The 17,207-nt window shown below is 37.1% G+C and overlaps 3 protein-coding genes across 5 annotated transcripts; 1 reads left to right on the plus strand and 2 right to left on the minus strand.

The window, feature by feature from the left end:
• Positions 1–735: 735 nt before the first annotated feature.
• On the minus strand, positions 736–5,318 carry LOC111781439 (SLH domain protein). The gene is made up of 11 exons (XM_023662025.2): positions 4,929–5,318; positions 4,764–4,850; positions 4,363–4,539; positions 3,380–3,468; positions 2,805–2,893; positions 2,627–2,730; positions 2,441–2,537; positions 2,297–2,372; positions 2,062–2,176; positions 1,352–1,883; positions 736–1,011 (listed from the first exon to the last, which is right to left on the minus strand). Exons 1-11 carry the CDS (start codon positions 5,200–5,202, stop codon positions 918–920), a joined length of 1,734 nt encoding a protein of 577 aa, XP_023517793.2. The 5' UTR covers positions 5,203–5,318; the 3' UTR covers positions 736–917.
• A 400-nt stretch (positions 5,319–5,718) lies between these two features.
• LOC111805478 (protein decapping 5) lies at positions 5,719–11,961 on the minus strand. The gene is made up of 8 exons (XM_023690587.2): positions 11,563–11,961; positions 9,190–9,290; positions 8,632–8,703; positions 7,579–8,514; positions 7,172–7,237; positions 6,614–6,814; positions 6,401–6,514; positions 5,719–6,327 (listed from the first exon to the last, which is right to left on the minus strand). Exons 1-8 carry the CDS (start codon positions 11,708–11,710, stop codon positions 6,184–6,186), a joined length of 1,782 nt encoding a protein of 593 aa, XP_023546355.2. The 5' UTR covers positions 11,711–11,961; the 3' UTR covers positions 5,719–6,183.
• Positions 11,962–12,178: 217 nt separating this feature from the next.
• Positions 12,179–16,264, plus strand: LOC111776315 (uncharacterized). 3 transcript variants are annotated; one of them, XM_023655756.2, is made up of 3 exons: positions 12,179–12,489; positions 14,284–14,469; positions 14,752–16,264. In XM_023655756.2, the coding sequence occupies exons 2-3, from the start codon at positions 14,359–14,361 to the stop codon at positions 15,994–15,996; spliced, it is 1,356 nt and encodes a 451-aa protein (XP_023511524.2). In that variant the 5' UTR covers positions 12,179–12,489; positions 14,284–14,358; the 3' UTR covers positions 15,997–16,264. The 3 variants fall into 3 exon arrangements, with proteins under 3 accessions (XP_023511524.2, XP_023511531.2, XP_023511511.2); XM_023655763.2 differs by having other exon boundaries at positions 14,322–14,469; XM_023655743.2 differs by lacking the exon at positions 12,179–12,489 and having other exon boundaries at positions 13,208–14,469.
• Positions 16,265–17,207: the final 943 nt, after the last annotated feature.

Consider the following 17,207-nt stretch of genomic DNA (forward strand, 5'->3'; position numbering starts at 1 on the left):
ACGTATCGTCGCTAGCCTCACGATTTTAAAACATATCTGTTAAGGAGAGATTTTCACACCCTTATAAAAAAATGTTTCATCCCCCTCTCCAACGTAGGATCTCACAATCCACTCATTGGAGCCCCAACATTCTCGCTAACAGACTGATATAGGATCTCACAATCCACCCCTTGGAGCTCCAGCATTCTCGCTAGTAGACCACCCAATGTCTGGCTTTGATACCGTTTTGAGCCATTACATATCGTCGTCAGTCTCATAATTTTAATACGTATTTTCTAGAGAGAGATTTCTACACACTTATAAGGAATGTTTCGTTCCCCTCTTCCATCAACGTGAGATCTCACAAGAAATTTGAGAATCTAAACCAACTGGAGAATATTAGTGAGCCAAACTTTGAGAATGCCGGGATAGGTTGCTTTCGGGGTCATAAATAAGAGAACCCGGATGTCACAGTAGCAGCCAATCTATGTCATCCAAGAGCGCTGTATTTGTGGACCTTATTGGTCCCCGTGGAAGATAGAACAATGTACATTTGCTCAAAATCAATTCCAGCTTTAATCATTGAAAACATGAAAGAGATTGCATGCTGAAATTCATCAGGACAGAGCCATCGAAGTTACAATTAAAGATCTGTAAAAAGAATGGCTTGAAATAGGACCCGATGCCTGGGAGACAGAGGAGCAACAGATTCTAGAGAGTATAAGCAAAAGCTTTATCTTCTAGTGAAAATGAAACTAACCTTGAATTCTCAATCTCAATTGATTTATGATCAAGTGTGTTACGACAGCAAGATGTTGTAATCCTGATTCGACTTCGCAAATATACTAGCAAAAATAAGACACGAACTCTGTTTCATATCCAAAAAAAACTTATGAACGAACTTGGGGTCAACTTTACATCGCAGTATGTGAGAAAATTCAAGCTTGATCGTCCCATTTCCACCTTCGTCCGACCTCCTCAAGAACCTTTGCACGAGCTTGACTCTTCCTTGCTTCATCTTCTACCCAAGATCTGCATGCAATGGTACCAAAAATAAAAGATAGCTGAGTTTCCAAACCTCAGATTTTGCATACAGACATAGGCTATTTTCTAAACGATTTCGTACTGTAAACCGAAAGGCTACAACAGCTTCTATAGCATACATGTACATATAAGTCATATTATTGCCCACATTTAATGGAGGATATTAGTCGAGTTATTTGCAGGTTCAGGTTTCTAAAGGGCTAGCAGTCCTGGCACGTACCTCACGAAGGAATAACAAAGACAAAAGTAAATTTACACAGACAAGAAGAAATAGTTCAAAAGTCAAAAAGAAAGAAGCTAGGACAAGATGAACTAAAAAGTCAATTACCTAAGAATACGGAGAGCTTCTTTCTCAGCTTCAAGCACAGATTTCGTATCGAGCGTTACTTCAAGCTGGCTCTGTAAACGGACGTGCATATTGTGTAGCTCGCTCTTCTCTGCCTCACATATAGATCTCTCAGAAAGAAGCTTTTCTGTCATCCCATCAACTTCTTCCTTGAGGCTGAGAAGCAATTGCCTCTGACAGTTTATAGATGCCTTCTCCTTTAAATACTCAGAAAAAAACTTCTCTTGAACCATCTTCTCCTCTCCCAAATCACCGATAGCGGTAAGATAAAGCTCCTCCACCTTGATCAGGCGTTCTTTCTCCTCAGTTAGCTTCTTATCCCAATACCTTTGTATGTCTCCTCTTTCTAACAATTCCAACTTGATATCTTCTATCTCAGCTTTTCTAGCAGATCTCTCTGATTCCAGTCTTGATAATTCAAAAGAGATTGCTTCTGCCATCCTGCCACTTACCAGTGCAACTGCTACTTGTGCTTTTGTTGAAGGCTTGTTCGGTTGAAACCGTTTGATTTGACCTGTGAACAGAAGATATAACATTCAGAGGTTTTTTTAGAGGCAACATAAAATGTACATAACTCTTAAGCTCCACCCCCCAATCTTTGTACAGTTTTCATATGAGACATTATTATAAAAAAATAAAACCTAATAACTTCGTGAGTAGACAGAACAGAATAACTAGGATAAAAGGAATACCAAAAACTTTTCTGTGAATGCTTCTCTCCCCAGCTAAAATATCCATGAACAATTGTGGTGATGCTTCTGAACTGATCTCCTTCAAGTCCATAAAACCCACCTTTGTACTTGATATCTGGACTGTAGAAAAAGTCAAAAGCAATGACACACTGATAATCATTGGTTATATGTAGTTTAAAGAGGAAACAATTCCGAATCAATTGAAAAGTAATGGATTAAATAAGAAATTCTGTACCCGTTCTAGTATTCCAGGAACAACCTCATAATCTAACTGGGCTTTCCAGTCGATCAAGGTCTGGCGAGATACAAACCTGCATCATTACAGATACGGTCGTAAATGGAATTCAAATAGATCCTAAATTTCATGCAGATGTCGTACCTCTCAGGAAAAAAGTAGGTTTTCTCCCGATCTCCCAAGCCATCATATCCGTAGTTTGGTGATAACTTGCTGGGTAAGATACCAGCTTCTGCTAGAGCTGAAATTAAGTCCAGAACTAATTCATTAACTGCTATGACCAACTAAACACTTTCTCTCAAACAAGAAAATAATACGAGGAAACCCCACCTTGAATGGACTCAAAATCAGGATCTTCCATACTTATATCATCAAAGGCAGCAATTGTTGACCCAGAAAGCAAAACTGATGGAATAATATGGTGTTTTGGATTCCTGTTTTGGAGAATGGGGGAAATGATTTAAATGGTGAACATGTTAATTCAGAAAAGAACTTTACTAATTTCTACCTTTCCAGTGACGAATACATATGAACTAGCCACCTTGCATATTCTCTTCTACTACACAACTCTCCAGCATCAATATCATCTTCAATAACCTGTACACATATCCTACTCTTTGAGATGTTCATGCTCACACTTGGACCTAAACTTTTATTTCTCGATGAACTTGAATGAAAGGCTAAATAATATGGGAACAATGCACAATCAGACACCAGAACATGAAAATAAAAATTTAAGGGAAACTGTATTGTGCAGTTGGCTTCATTATGAAAAGAATGGGCTTTGAGAAACTATGCTTCATGAGAATCAATGACATAACTCATACGTCCAAACCTTAATTATTCGTATCATAAATACACATAATTTTAAGAATTTCTCAAAATTATTCATTTTAGAATTAAATTCCAAAAAGTGGTAGAAATTTCTAGATACGTGTAGGCATCTACAACATATAGTAGGAAGCAAAATTTAAGTTGATCCTGGTCATGGTCCAACTTAAGAGTTTTCCCATATTTGATTAAATTTGTGTTTCTTATAAACTGACAAAAAAAAAAAAAAAAAAAAAAAAATCCTGAGCAGACCTTCAGTTTCTTCAAAATCGATAAAGCTTCATCTTGAGCAGAATCCACAGGAGCGGAAATTATAACTCTTTCAGGCTTATTTCCAGAATCTGAAATACATTAAAATAAGAAGAAATGTATGATTATCATGGTTGTATGTAGTTGAGATATCTAAAACACACAAGGGCAAGATATGTAGCCACAATCATTGACAATCAACGCAAACACGTATATCTTGACAGTACACTCCAAATATCAACAGCTATCATGAACAATCATTCTATAGATACCAAACAAATCATAGGTTTTATCAGTGAAAATACAAAGAGAAGTATGATGCTGGGGAGTTACTTGCAATATTCCATTTTATTGCAGGGATGAAAGAGTGAACTTTTAGCCATTCCAACCTCTTTGATTTGCCATAATCTTAATGCTAGTTAAGAAGGGGTAAAATGGGAAGTTGAAGGCATTAAGTGCACCATGCTCAATCCTCTTCATATCAGAGACTAACCTACTAACACAATTCCAGACTATATCTTGTGATGCAACAGGTAAATCTTATAGAGAAAACAGACGAGTCTAGGGAAAGCAATACATATGAAATGTGCTCACTTTCATTCTTCCGTCCAAGAAACCTCCTTATCAGGCAAAGGAATGGGATTTTTGCATCTCACAATGCACTCGTAGTACCCCCAAAGAGACAACTTCATAACTTTTTCCTTTTAAATTTCTCCATGCAACCAAGCATTACTATGAAACAACACGTACTTTCCAGCATAAGGTGAATGAGTATAACGATGTTCAAACGAGGTAAACTATTGTTCATGAACAGCTTTTACAAGACTAAATTTAAGAGTAGTACTGAGGCAAAATTATAATCTATGCGATCAACATCCCAATCTCCCAACTTAAAAGATAAGGTCCCAACTCAAATTTCAGTAGTAAGAAGCATTAATGTAATAATACATCCTGATCTATGATTTATCGATGTTTGAACAAAATACCTGAAGTAACAGCGTCATAAACCTTAGAATTAGGTATAGACTCAGCACCAGATTCAGTCAGTAGGTCGTGATTGGTTAAACTATCCTCCACTGTTTTGCCTTGATCGCTTTCATTTTCCATACGACTAAATACCCCTTCTAATGATCTCAAGGGAGTACGCCACTGGAACTTAAACCCTGTAAAAAGACACATACTCACTAAATAAACAATCTTTTCAATTTTCCACATGCAATTATGTATTAACTAAATCCCATTACTAAGATAGTACTTAAATCTTGCCAACTTGTAATTCATACTCAAGGGAAATGAAAGAAAAGCTCAACCAATTAAAAAAAATATAACCGCTAGTTAAAGGAAGATACCCAATTTCGTGAAAACAGAATTATGATATCCAACTGACCTCGTCTAGATAGTGAAATGTGAGAAATGGCTGCGAACAAAACAACAAGCGAGGTCCCGACCACGCCTATTACGAAACGAGGCACCCCTGCGAAAGACAATACCGTAAACACAAACCAAATTATAGAAAATCAAGGGGAAAATGTGATAATGAAGTAAAATTAACCTCGTCTCTCGATTTTTGCGTCGCTGGTTGGAGAGTTGAGAAATATCCATCCACCATAGCCGTCGTTGTTGGGATGGTCGGGATTAAACCAAGACGAGAGCTCAAGGTCTCTTTCAGTAATTGAAGCAGCAATACGAAATTTAGAGTTAGTGGGCCTGAGATGGCCTAGGAATAGATGCGAGTAAGGCGGAATAACATTCCGTCGTCGTGAAATCGACGGCGACTTCGCAGGGAATAGAGAGAAGGTAGATGCAAAAGAAGAAGAAGAGCACATTACTAAGAAAATTAGGGCTTTTCGGATAGTACGTTTGATGCCTGTCGGAGGCAGAGTGCGTTGCGTTGATGCAAAGATGAGAGGTATCGTCAACAGTGGACCGTAGTGGAACTGGCTGTGTGAGGGCGATTACTTCTTTTTTTTTTCCTTTTAAAATTTTATATTTTAAGTTTTTAATTAATTTATTTATTAACCAAAAAAAAAAAAAAAAAAAAAAAACATTATTATATTTACAAATCTGACAATTGCATTTTAAATTTCTAAGTATAACAAAGTAAATAAATAAATAAATTTGATTTCTATTTTTTATTATGGTAACTTTACCTACCGTGTAAATATCATTTTACTACTACATTATCAGCCACTTATAACATTTGAATCTGTCTTCATTGATTATAACATATTACCTGTCAAGAGTATATTTCCGAAAAGAAATGATACCTCCATGACCAGTGAATCGACAAAATTCACGCTTTACTAAAGTACATTTTGAATGTTGAAGCAATAAAAAGAACATGTCTAAGTCACCTCCAAACGCTTCCAAAGGATATCATATCGGTTTATAAATTCAATAACAAGTTTGATATTAATCAAGAATCACAAAGCTACAAACCATTAACAAGTTTGATATTAAAGGAAAATTCCAAAAGCTATGAATTAAGAGAGCATAAAATGATAAATAATGGTCAACAGTCAGGTATGGAATAAGACGCAGGTTGAGCCTGAAAGACTAGAACTCCTTTAGTACATCTAATGGGTCGACAGAGAGGCTACAACACCAATGCTTCTTAAAACTATGTCTCCACCTTTATAACAAAGAAAAGCCAGAAACAATGCCTCTGAAGTAAAAAGAGAACCACATATTCTACTATTCATTTCAGCACAACAGTATCAAACTCAAAAGGGGAGAAGTTATTGCAGATCCTCTAGATATTTAGTTGCTCTCATTTGTCTATAGAATTCAAGCGTAATCAGGGGCACCTACTGGTTATAGTTATGCATGCCCCGCCCTCGACCCCTTCCAACATGGCCATATCCCCTCCCGTAATAACCACCACGACGGCCACCACGTCCAGAATGAAAACCACCACGACCACCTCGGAATCTTGCAAACTCACCAAATGTCTGCAGCGACAAATATCCGATACAATGAGAAACAATTCTAAAACAAACAAATTAACCAACTCTCATAACATACCTCAGTGTCCAACTTCATTTGTTCGAAGTATCTGGGCCTCCTTCCATTTTGAGCTTCGTTGTCAAGAGCGTTGCATGAGAGAGTATCAAAAAAGTCGTCCTTATTGTACACAGGCTGCAGACATAATATGAATCAGTTTTATGTAGGCAGGTAACAAACATTTCTTAAACATACAAATCTCCAGAAGTGTATGGCGTTGAAAGAAACTAAGACCTTCATCTCTGACTTTGACGATTCACCATCATCTTCTTCATAGGCATCGTCTTCATCACTGAATTTTTCATCCCCATCATTGAACTTCGGATGAGATTTGGTATTCTTGCCAAGATGACCCCAGACTTCATCCTTGTTAAATTTCTCATTCATTGCCATGAAGTCAAAATCTTCCGTGAATCTTTCTGTTTGATGCGAGTTCTGCAATCAAAAGATCATAAATGTTTACCAAGGATATTGCGTTCTTTGGAATACGCAATCATGCGCGCGGTGCTGTTTAATGCGCTACAAATATTTAATTGACAATAAACTAGCAAGTATGTCTATTTTAGAATCCCATCAAGCTCATATTGAGGTCAAATGAAGGAGCAGATTAGGAAATATAATGTAGTTCGACCAGGAAATATAATGTAGTCCCATCAAAATACATAGGTTATCAAAACCCAATGTAATTCGAAGTACAAAATCTTCAAGGTTCCCGATCCTCCTGTTACCATATTAATAGATGCCGGAGGCACTCCTAGTTATAATAAACCTAATTTAAGAAGTACACATTACCCCAAATCGTCCTCCTCTACCACGTCCCCGGTAGATGTGCCGAGTTTGTGAAGTTGATTCATTTGGCTGGTGAAAATACAAGATGTTAAACGTCAGAACCTTTGTAGCATGAAAGGTACATTAGACAGACAAATAGCCTGATCCTCGTAAATGAGAGGATGACAAATATGCAAATCACTCTAAATTCTACCCACAAGTAATAGCCATCGACTTCTAATGACATCATAACTGCCTCAGGAACATATCATGCATATTTACACTTGATACCTGAACAGCCTAAACGTTGCACCAAAGGGCCTAAATATTTGTTTAAGGACACTTAACCGTAGTGTCACCAATATGAACTTCCCAAAAACCAAACGACTTCGCATAAGTATATGTAGAACATGTGGCCATGGAGAGAGCACCTTATGAATGGCTCGTGGAGACACTGGTAACGGTAATAATGGTGGCTGAGTATCCGCTGAAACTGGAACAGTTTGTTCAGCTGCTAATGAGGAAGATGTTTGAACCACTTCCACGTCCTTTGGAACTGTCTGCAAAGATGAAGAGACTACTGTAGTTTGCAAGAGCTGGCCTGGAGTCACAAGGGTAGGTGCAGGCGCACTTGTCAGAACAGAAATCGATGTTCCAACAACAGTGGATGTAGATTGAGAGATAGTTTGATAAGACAATGCTGGACCAGAAACTGTAGTGGTTTTGTTAGAAGTTGGAGGCACGACAAGGCTAACATCCGAACTTGCTGTCAAAGGAGAGAGCGATGGCAAGTTGGAACTTAGAGGAACTTGAGGAAGAGCAGAATGTACTTTCTGGCTGGCCATTGAGCTTGACGATATCTCAGAGGCCTGTGGAACTGACAGCACAGATGGAAGTGTTGAAGATACAGTTACTGGTGGCATTGTTGTGGATGATAAACTAGGAGTGGTAGGATTAGCAGAGAATAAAGAAGATGGAACTTCTAATAGATTTGATGCGCCGGAGGGTAAAGAAGCATTAAGATTAGGATATTGCAGTGGCGGCTGCAAGGAAGAAGGCAATGACAGGCCAGGTGGTGGACGAAATAATGATTGCTGATGCATGTGAGGAAGTCCATTAGGGGGCCCATAATACCCTTGCCAGTACATTGGCAAAGCAAGTCCACCATCACTTGGATTTGGAGGAGGTGGCGAAGGGGAAGCTCCCCAAGACCCTACATTTCCTCCAGGTTGATATAAAGGCAACCCACCATGGAAATTAGATCCAGGAATTCCCACAGGTATGGCCTGAGAATTAATATCAGGCAAGGGCCCACTAACAGGAGGAAGCGAGCTTGAAGAAGTAGATACTGGACGAGGATAGTGAGACTGCATGAGAAATTTGACCAAATACATTGTAAGTTCACCTCCATTTTATGCAGAATAAATTGGGGAAGGGAGGGAGGGAGGGAGGGAGGGAGGGGCAGGGAGAGGATTTCATGTTACCTGAATAATAGCTGGATCGTTGTTTATCAAGGGTGTAGTCTGAACAGGTGGAGAAGATTTTACCTGTAGATCCTGCAGAAAAGAGCCAACAAGTCAAAACTACTTATACATAGCCTCAACGCATGCCATTAGCACAAAAGATCAGTTTTATATGTATGTATATAAACGTAGTGGTGGTTCTAATTAAAACACCATCACATAAAATAAAAAAAAGAGGATCAGATCCCAGGTGGGCACCCTTAGACTTTACCACAGGGTAACAAAGATACAAAAGCTGACTTGTACTGTTGTCAAACAAGATTGCAATGTTACATAAACCATAAAATAAGAAAATAATGATACTACTTCACATGGAATCTTTAAATTAATAAAAAAGATCTTTTGCACGCATTAAATAATATAATCAAACATAGGTGCTAGGTAAAACTTTATAAAGTGCCAAGTACACCACAAGGTTCATTGGTATCTACACAAAGGATACCTTTCTATCACATAGTAATCATGCAATTAAGCGTACTGCCACTACCACGTTATAGTTAATATCTATATCAAAGTTACCTTGATATCACTTCCACGGAACAAGATGAATTCAAAAACTTTGTCGCTTGGTGGGACTTGTGGCCCCTCCTGCTTTCTCCCTTCTGTTCCAAATGAACGTACTGAAAAGAGAAATATAAAATATCGCATTAGTATCAATTTCCCTGGCACCTTGAAAATGGCTTAATATACATCACTATGACATTAAAGATAATATACTGAGAAGTATAGCAACTGTTTGTCACCCCATGGATGAAAATGATGACTTATTAAAACACGAGGAAACTGAGTCAGTATGTGAAAAGATTTCAGGACAAAACCTACCACAAACCCAATGTATAACATCACAATTATGGGCCAAGGTTTCATGTCAATACAATACCGACCTTAACCCACCGAACATTTGACTATGATGCACAAATGCAACATTCCTATGCCGCCGAACATGTAATAAAATTTCCGCCCACGCTATTAGTTATTGGACCTAAAAAAAGTTTAATCCATTCAATTTAGCAACTAAATCAAGCCATTGTTTTCCTTCCGATTTTTTTTTTTTTTTTTTTCCCCTCTTCAACAATAGATGTGTCGCACAAAAGTAAAAACTAATTAACAACATGAATAACACCCAACAATAGTCAAATCTACTAAGAGCCTCTGAGATAATTCTGCAATGCCTCTCAAGACAATTTCCTGAATGATAGCAAAAACAGCATTTTGTCAGGGCACTTTAGCCTGCATTTTATACCCTACTGGGATGTCCATGTAACAAATTGCTCTCTACAGCCCAAAACATTGTTGCAAAAGCCATAGAAAATACCAGAAGTTTCAAAAGCTTCTACCACCAAGTATGTGCAAAAGTGAAACTGCCCACAAATAGTACTGGCCTTCCTACATACTTTTACACATTTCGCCACAATTAAGGCAGATAGAGAGCCAAAATAGGGGACCATTTGTATTTACATTATACTACAACACCCCATGGACATCTTTGCTGAGGTCTTTTTAAACCCGGGTAAACTATTCCCCTAACCCCCTGTATCTCAATGTGCTAGATGCTATAGTATGCTCCACAAACCACCACACCACTTCAGCAGTCAAGGAAATGCTCTCCTATTTCAAGTATCATTTCACTTCCTCTAGCAAGCTAGTAATTTTAGCCTGGTTACAAGATGAACGCCTCCTATGCAATATTCCCCAGTCCACCAAAAGTTAAAGATCGTTAATCTGAACAGGGTACTTCACCACTTAGGCTCCCCTAACCAAACCTTTAGAAAGATCAGTTTGAAGCAGATGGCATAGAACATCAACGGTAATCACAGACAGAACTATAGGTTAAAGGTTTCCATGCTTGCAATACCTTGTAAATTTGATTCTACCTCTATGTTTGCCATTCATAATAACTGAAATTTTAATTTGAGCAATACAGTTCATAGCCCTTTATTCTCCTGTAGTCATCCACTATTTCATTCAAACGTAGAATGGAATCCACTCTTGCCTATTATTTATGAAGGACAACTTATAGTCAAAAATAAAATTGTGCCCAGAGGGATCTTTTTAATCCGATCCACCAGAATTATGCCAGAAGCTCATAATCATTATCACCAAACTGATAGATTGAAGAACCTTCAAACAAAATCACATATAAGAGTCATCAATTTAAACTTTCAATTAACTGTTATGCTAGCTACTAATGATTTTACTAGACGGAAAATCATGCACCGTAGAATGAAATGGGCGCATCTGTGACAAAAAAATCCATCATTAAGTTCTAATGAGCCCTACAGACTAAAAACTGCCAGTAATTATATAGTTGACACAAAGAGGCAGACATTAATATTTGATGAAAAGCCTTCAGCAAAAGGGATGCCAAGGAATGAGCAGTGCTTGATATGTAATACATATCCCAGGTCACAAAACAAGTTACCAACCAAAAGTTAAAGGAAATGGTGTAGCTGGTTGACACATGACATTAAACAGAAAATGCCAAAAGGAGAAAGGGAAAACAAATGTGACACTGCCATCGGCAAACCCTGCAGGCAATTCAATTTCACAATAGCAGCCGGGTAATGGTTTCAGCAGTCAGATTCGCAAGGCAATAGGAATCTATTCAGAAAATTTAAATCTCATAGCTAGTAAATGATGCAAGACCAGCAACCAGATGAGACAAATGAAATATTTAACCGGTCAATCCAATCTCACTTCGTAGTTTCTCCGAACTAACAGAGTGAAAAGAGACAAATTTCATAATCATAAACTAAAAGTTAAAGCCTACGATTCGTCAGGAACTTCACCGAGAGAATAAAAGAGGATTGGATCCAATGGAAAACAAGTCAAGCCCTCGCCTAACCAGAAAGTGAAAATAGCAAAACTAAAGACTTCAGAAAAGGATGTTACCATTTCTCAGTCCGATACTGGATTCTTCAGTGTTGATGCTATAAAGAACACCTTCGTATCTAATCTCACTCCTGGAAGTTAAGCTTATCAAGCTTCCTATATACGAATCGGCCGGTGAACTGGATCTGGAACCACCATCGGAAGCCATAACCTCCGACCCAGAAACAAATCCGAGGGAAAAAGAAAGTAGGGTTTTAGATGGGGAACCTTGATTGAGAAGGTGGGGTTATATTGAGCGATTTGTCAGGCGAAAGTGGTAGGAAATGGATGAAAAGCGCTTCTGCAGTGCGCTTTTATTATACAAAACCATTCGCGACTGCAGAAATTACCTAAGAAACTGCTCCAAACGCCGTGGAATGTTTTAAGCGGATAACCCAAATGCCATCGCCATGAGTATGGCTCAGTGTTTCATTGTTTCTTACCGTTCAATCTTTTTTTTAATTACTTAATTACAAAATTAAATTTTTATTTCTTAAACTTGATTTAAAAAGTTTAAATTTTAATTAGACATTAATTAATTTTAATAAATTAGTATAAACTAATTAAAATTTATTTGAAAATATGAGAACTAACTCGATAATTTAACCCATTTTTTTAATCAAACTCTTTTAAATTTTTTATTAGAAAATGACATCTCAGTGCCTCCATTTCCAAACCCTAGAATACCTTCAACGCTGCAATTTCCTTTTCCATTCCTCTTTACTTCATTCAATGCTTTAATTGATCCAAATCGCGTCTTCGTGTCAGTTCGCCATCGGAGAATGTAGGCGGCAGCGGTAGCGGTAGCGGTAGCGCCAGTGCTCTGCCTCAACGGCTGCATGTTGGATCGACCAGAAAGCCTGAATTCCACCGCGATTGAACAAGCCTCATCAATCGTTATTATAAATCTCTCAGAAGCCCTAATACACCGTCTGAATCTCGCTCTCTGTAAGATTATTCTTCATGAATCTTTCTCGCTCTTAATATGAAATTCCAAAATGCATTTGCAATTGCATTTATTTTATCTCTGAAGAAAAATTTTGAAACGAAATTACGAATTCATAGAGTGCAGATTTAAAGATGGAATGTCGTTTTCCTTTCACTGATTCGTTTGTGCAAAACTGCATAGCAAACTGTGTCCTCTTTTCGAGCCGCGCGGTTCACCAAGCTGATCGCCAATGGGGCTCCTAGAGTAGTGCTTTACGCTCTCTCTCTCTTTAAAAGTAAATAAATCAATCATTTCCATCTATAATTTCAAAATGTTCTTCATAACCTCTATCCTTTTCTCTTTGTTTCTATATATCTGACTTGGGTTCCAATTATTATTCACTGAAATCAGAAGTCATTATGATTGTAATTACCAATTGTGAATCGGGAATTGTTTCGAAAACATGACGTTTAAATTATATATATATATATTCAGCCACTCCTATGAAGTTCAGTTGCAACTTCATCATTTTTTATATTTTATTTTTCTACATTTTTTTAATCAAAAGTACATTAAAAGAATATCTAAACTAACAAAAATACATATAAATTATGGTTGAATTATTTATCACCCGTTTGACTATTCCATTTTGTTATATATAAAATACTCAAAGTGGGTCTCTGTATCTCAATAAATTGTATTATTGATTTAAAAATAGTCATGAAAATCAAGAAAAATACATTTGACGTATCTTTTCTTTGACGTATTTTTTCTTTCTGTTAAATTTTGTGAGCACGAACTTAAGTAGGAGTTGATTTTGATTGAAATTAGTAAATATTTGTAGGAAACAAACGTATTGTCAAATTTTGGGGCAGTGATCCTCAAGACTGTGAAACCCTAAAATACATCCTTTGTCCTTTTCCCCTCCTTAATACAACACTTCAAAATCCAAATTAAAACAAAACCCAACTTGTTTCCTTCCATGCATACACATGCACCTTCTCTCTCTTCTGCATGGGAAGAAAATGGTACTTTTAAAGGCCATTTAGTTCTCTTCCCTTCCCCCACAGTCCTATCCCTAAACCCTAAACCCTAAAGTCTAACCCTGACCCTAATCCTAGAGCTCTGCTTTAATGTTCTTAGCCACCTTCTCTAAAGTCTAAATCCATAATTCCCCCAACTACTTTACCCTTTTAGCCATCCTATTCTCATAGCAATAAATTTTGCTAACAGAAAATTATACTAAATTATTTCTCTGATAAAAGGAGTTGCTTTGGCATTCCAATGCATACAAGGAAAAGACTTTGCCCCACATTTCGCTTTCACTTGGGGTTGGGGCTTTTAGCCATTTCAGTAGTTTATGGCACTCTTATCTTTATTATTGTTATTACTATTATTGCTTTTTGGCTCTTTTTTGAGAATTGTGCTTTGCCTAATCCCCCCCTTTTCTTCACCACTCTCTGCTCTAATACTTCCCTTTGCCCATTTCCATTTCCATTTCCATTTCCATTTCTCTCATCCTTTGCATCTCTTTCACTTTCATTCCTTACAAATCTCTCTGGTTTCTCTTTCTTTTGAGCCTTTTCTTGATCTGGGTTTGCTTTTTCTAGCTTGCTTGTGTGATTTCTCTACAGTTCATCTTGTTCTTGTGACCTCCATGCACGTACCCATTTCATCCTCTCTGTTCCATCGCTTTTCTCCATATATATGTCACCCTAAACTTTTGAATACAATAGAATAACATAACTGCGTCTGATTTCTTCATTTCTTTCTCTCATTGTTGTGATCATTTTGGTTCTGTAATGGGGATGAAGAGGCTGTTTATTGTTGTATTCTTTGTCTGTTTGGGAAGTTGGAGGAGCTATGCACAAGAAGGTGGAGAAGCTCCAATGGAGAAAACAGAGCTTGATGCTCTGAACTCCGCAATACAGGGCTTTGTGGGTAATTGGTGGAATGGCTCAGATCTCTACCCAGATCCTTGTGGATGGACTCCAATACAGGTTACTCTTCTTCAACCTGCTCCATTTTTTAGTTCATTTTTCTGCTTTAAAATTTTACAATTGTTGAGGAGTCAACTTAGAAAACAGGAAAATATGTTGTTTGAAGAAATTTTGCATCCTTAATGGAAAGGGCAAAGAGGAATGATTTTTTAGTTCATATTATTGCCTTAATATTTCACAATTGAGGAGTCAACTTAGAAAACAAGATAATATGTTGTTTGAAAAAGTTTTGCATCCTTAATGGATAGTGCAAAGTGGAATGATTTTTTAGATGTTTTTCAGGGGGTTTCTTGTGATATCTTCGACGGGCTCTGGTATGTCACTGCACTTAACATTGGACCAACTCATGACAACTCGCTATCTTGTGCTCCAAATGCCCATTTCAGACAGCAATTGTTTGAACTCAAACACCTTAAGAGTCTGTACTTCTTCAGCTGCTTTGTCTCAACAAAAGGGAGCAATTCTGTTTCATTTCCAACTGACGAATGGCTAAAACTCGCCGGAAGTTTAGAATCTCTCGAGTTCAGATCAAATGACGGCCTCACCGGAAAAATTCCGGCCAGTATGGGGAGTCTATCAAAGCTGCAATCTTTGGTTTTATTAAATAATGGGTTCGTAGGTGAAATACCTGAAAATTTTGGCGGTTTGATCAAATTAAAGCGACTGGTTCTTGCTGGAAACTCGCTCACTGGTCCAATTGCTCGAAATCTTGGCCGGCTGAGCGAGCTACTGATTTTGGATTTGAGTAGAAACTTATTGTCGGGTTCTTTGCCACCGAGTTTAGGAAATTTGACTTCCCTTTTGAAGCTTGATCTTAGTGACAACAAATTGAGTGGAATTTTACCGAATGAAATCGGCGATATGGGAAACTTAACGCTTCTGGATCTGAGCAACAACAGTTTCTACGGTGGATTGAAACAGTCGTTTGAGAAGATGAGTTCGTTAGAAGAAGTAATTTTATCCAACAACCCAATCGGGGGAGAACTCAAGAGCATAAACTGGAAAAGTCTAGAAAACTTAGTGATTTTGGATCTTTCCAACATGGGTTTGAAAGGAGACATTCCGGATTCATTATCCGCATTGAAAAGGCTAAGATTTCTGGGACTTAGCCGCAACAATCTAACAGGAAACCCCTCGCCAAAACTTGCAACTCTGCCAGTTATTAGTGCGATTTACCTGTTCAGGAACAATTTGTCTGGAGACCTTAAATTCTCTTTAAAGTTCTACGGGAAGATGGGGAGGAGATTTGGGGCATGGGATAATCCGAATCTGTGCTACCCCATTGGAACTTTGGCGGCAAACAATGCTCCATATGGGGTGAAGCCATGTCAAGAAGAGGAAGAAGAGGAAGAAGATGAAGATGTGATCAAACTAATGAAAACCCCCGTCAAAAAGACGAGTCTTGACATGGGAAATTCAAATTCGGCGGTCTCAAATGGTTGTTCTGGGCTTGGAATTGAAGGATTTTGGTGGAAATTTGTGGGGAAGACAATAACGATGATCCTGTTAACGAATAGGTTGTTATGAAACAGAAACAGAAACAGAAACAGAAACAGAGGCTTGTTTCTTAGAAGTGTTCTGTCTGTAGAAAATGGAATCATTATCCATTTGGTCTCTGCTGCAGCTGACGTCCTAACGAAAAGTTACCTTCTTATTTAAAGAAAGAATAGAAGTTAAATGGTATTTGTATGGAGTTTACTTAGTTTCAATTTTCAAATTTAATTATGCACTAGAAAAGTCAGTACGCAGTAAAATTTATTTTTATGATAGATGCTAAATTATTAGCAGTTAAAAAGTTGAATCACTCAATTCTTGTAAATTTAAAACTACAAAGATTAAATTATTATTTGTACAAAGTGTAATATGAATTTAGTTCTTAATCTTTGTAGAGAGGGGCAGGGATGGAAGAAAAAGGAAGGAGAGAGGGTGTTGAAGGAAGGACAATAATGTCAGAAATGGAGGGCGTCGGAGCAGAAGGTGGCGAACCCAATCCCAAGGTGGAGGAGGCGAGTAAGGCCCCTCTCATACATCCCCACCCAAACCCCAAAGCCCCCACTTTCTCCATTCTGCAAATGCACTCTTCACTGACCCTATCCCTATCTCTATCCCACCAATTTCTTCTTTTATTTCTTTTTATTGCTTTTATCTTAGGGTCATTTTAGGGTTTTCACATGATTTTAATTTTCTTTTAGTAATTGATTGGTGAATATTTAAATATTTGAAATCAATTACCTCATTCAAAATTTGAATACTTTCTATTTTATTTAAAGAATAACTTTTAACTTTTGATATAGATTAAAAAATATACTTAAATTCTAAAAAAGTTAAAAAATACTACTAAGATTAGGACTATTTTTTTTTAAAACCTCTGAAATATTAAACGATTTTCCGGAATTTTTTAAGACGGGTTATTTTTTAAACACTTTTTAAAGCAGGAGAGTTTTTTTTTTTTTTAATCTATTTTAAAAGTTTAGGTATTTTAGAAACAAAGAATTAACTATTTCATCCAAAATTTTTATTATTTTTTTAATTTTAAGGATATTTTTAGATTTTTTAAAAAAAAATTTAAAGATATTATTAAAAAACTTAAGAGAAAATGAAATATATTTCTATTAATTTAGTCTAAATTTTAACAGTTGTAACAGAGTATTTTTTTCAAAATAAATAACCTTAAAAAAGAGGTTAAAAATCAAAATAAATTGTTTTAAAGAGGTCCCACAAATAGACTAATTTTCCTG

Source organism: Cucurbita pepo, chromosome 1 (assembly GCF_057944985.1).
Source record: "Cucurbita pepo subsp. pepo isolate OVF chromosome 1, ASM5794498v1, whole genome shotgun sequence".
Classification (NCBI taxonomy): Eukaryota; Viridiplantae; Streptophyta; class Magnoliopsida; order Cucurbitales; family Cucurbitaceae; genus Cucurbita; species Cucurbita pepo.

What these genes read in the sequence shown, in the direction of transcription:
- LOC111781439 (XM_023662025.2), bottom strand. Translation starts at nt 5,202, where the DNA reads ATGTGCTCTTCTTCTTCTTTTGCATCTACCTTCTCTCTATTCCCTGCG. An exon ending in ATGTATTCGTCACTGGAAAG is followed by an intron (nt 2,731 to 2,804) that starts GTAGAAATTAGT and finishes TCTCCAAAACAG; the next exon opens with GAATCCAAAACACCATATTA. An exon ending in CATTCACAGAAAAGTTTTTG is followed by an intron (nt 1,884 to 2,061) that starts GTATTCCTTTTA and finishes TTCTGTTCACAG; the next exon opens with GTCAAATCAAACGGTTTCAA.
- LOC111805478 (XM_023690587.2), bottom strand. Translation starts at nt 11,710, where the DNA reads ATGGCTTCCGATGGTGGTTCCAGATCCAGTTCACCGGCCGATTCGTAT. An exon ending in CTCCACGAGCCATTCATAAG is followed by an intron (nt 7,238 to 7,578) that starts GTGCTCTCTCCA and finishes TATTTTCACCAG; the next exon opens with CCAAATGAATCAACTTCACA. An exon ending in CGTCAAAGTCAGAGATGAAG is followed by an intron (nt 6,515 to 6,613) that starts GTCTTAGTTTCT and finishes TTATGTCTGCAG; the next exon opens with CCTGTGTACAATAAGGACGA.
- LOC111776315 (XM_023655743.2), top strand. Translation starts at nt 14,272, where the DNA reads ATGGGGATGAAGAGGCTGTTTATTGTTGTATTCTTTGTCTGTTTGGGA. An exon ending in GTGGATGGACTCCAATACAG is followed by an intron (nt 14,470 to 14,751) that starts GTTACTCTTCTT and finishes GATGTTTTTCAG; the next exon opens with GGGGTTTCTTGTGATATCTT.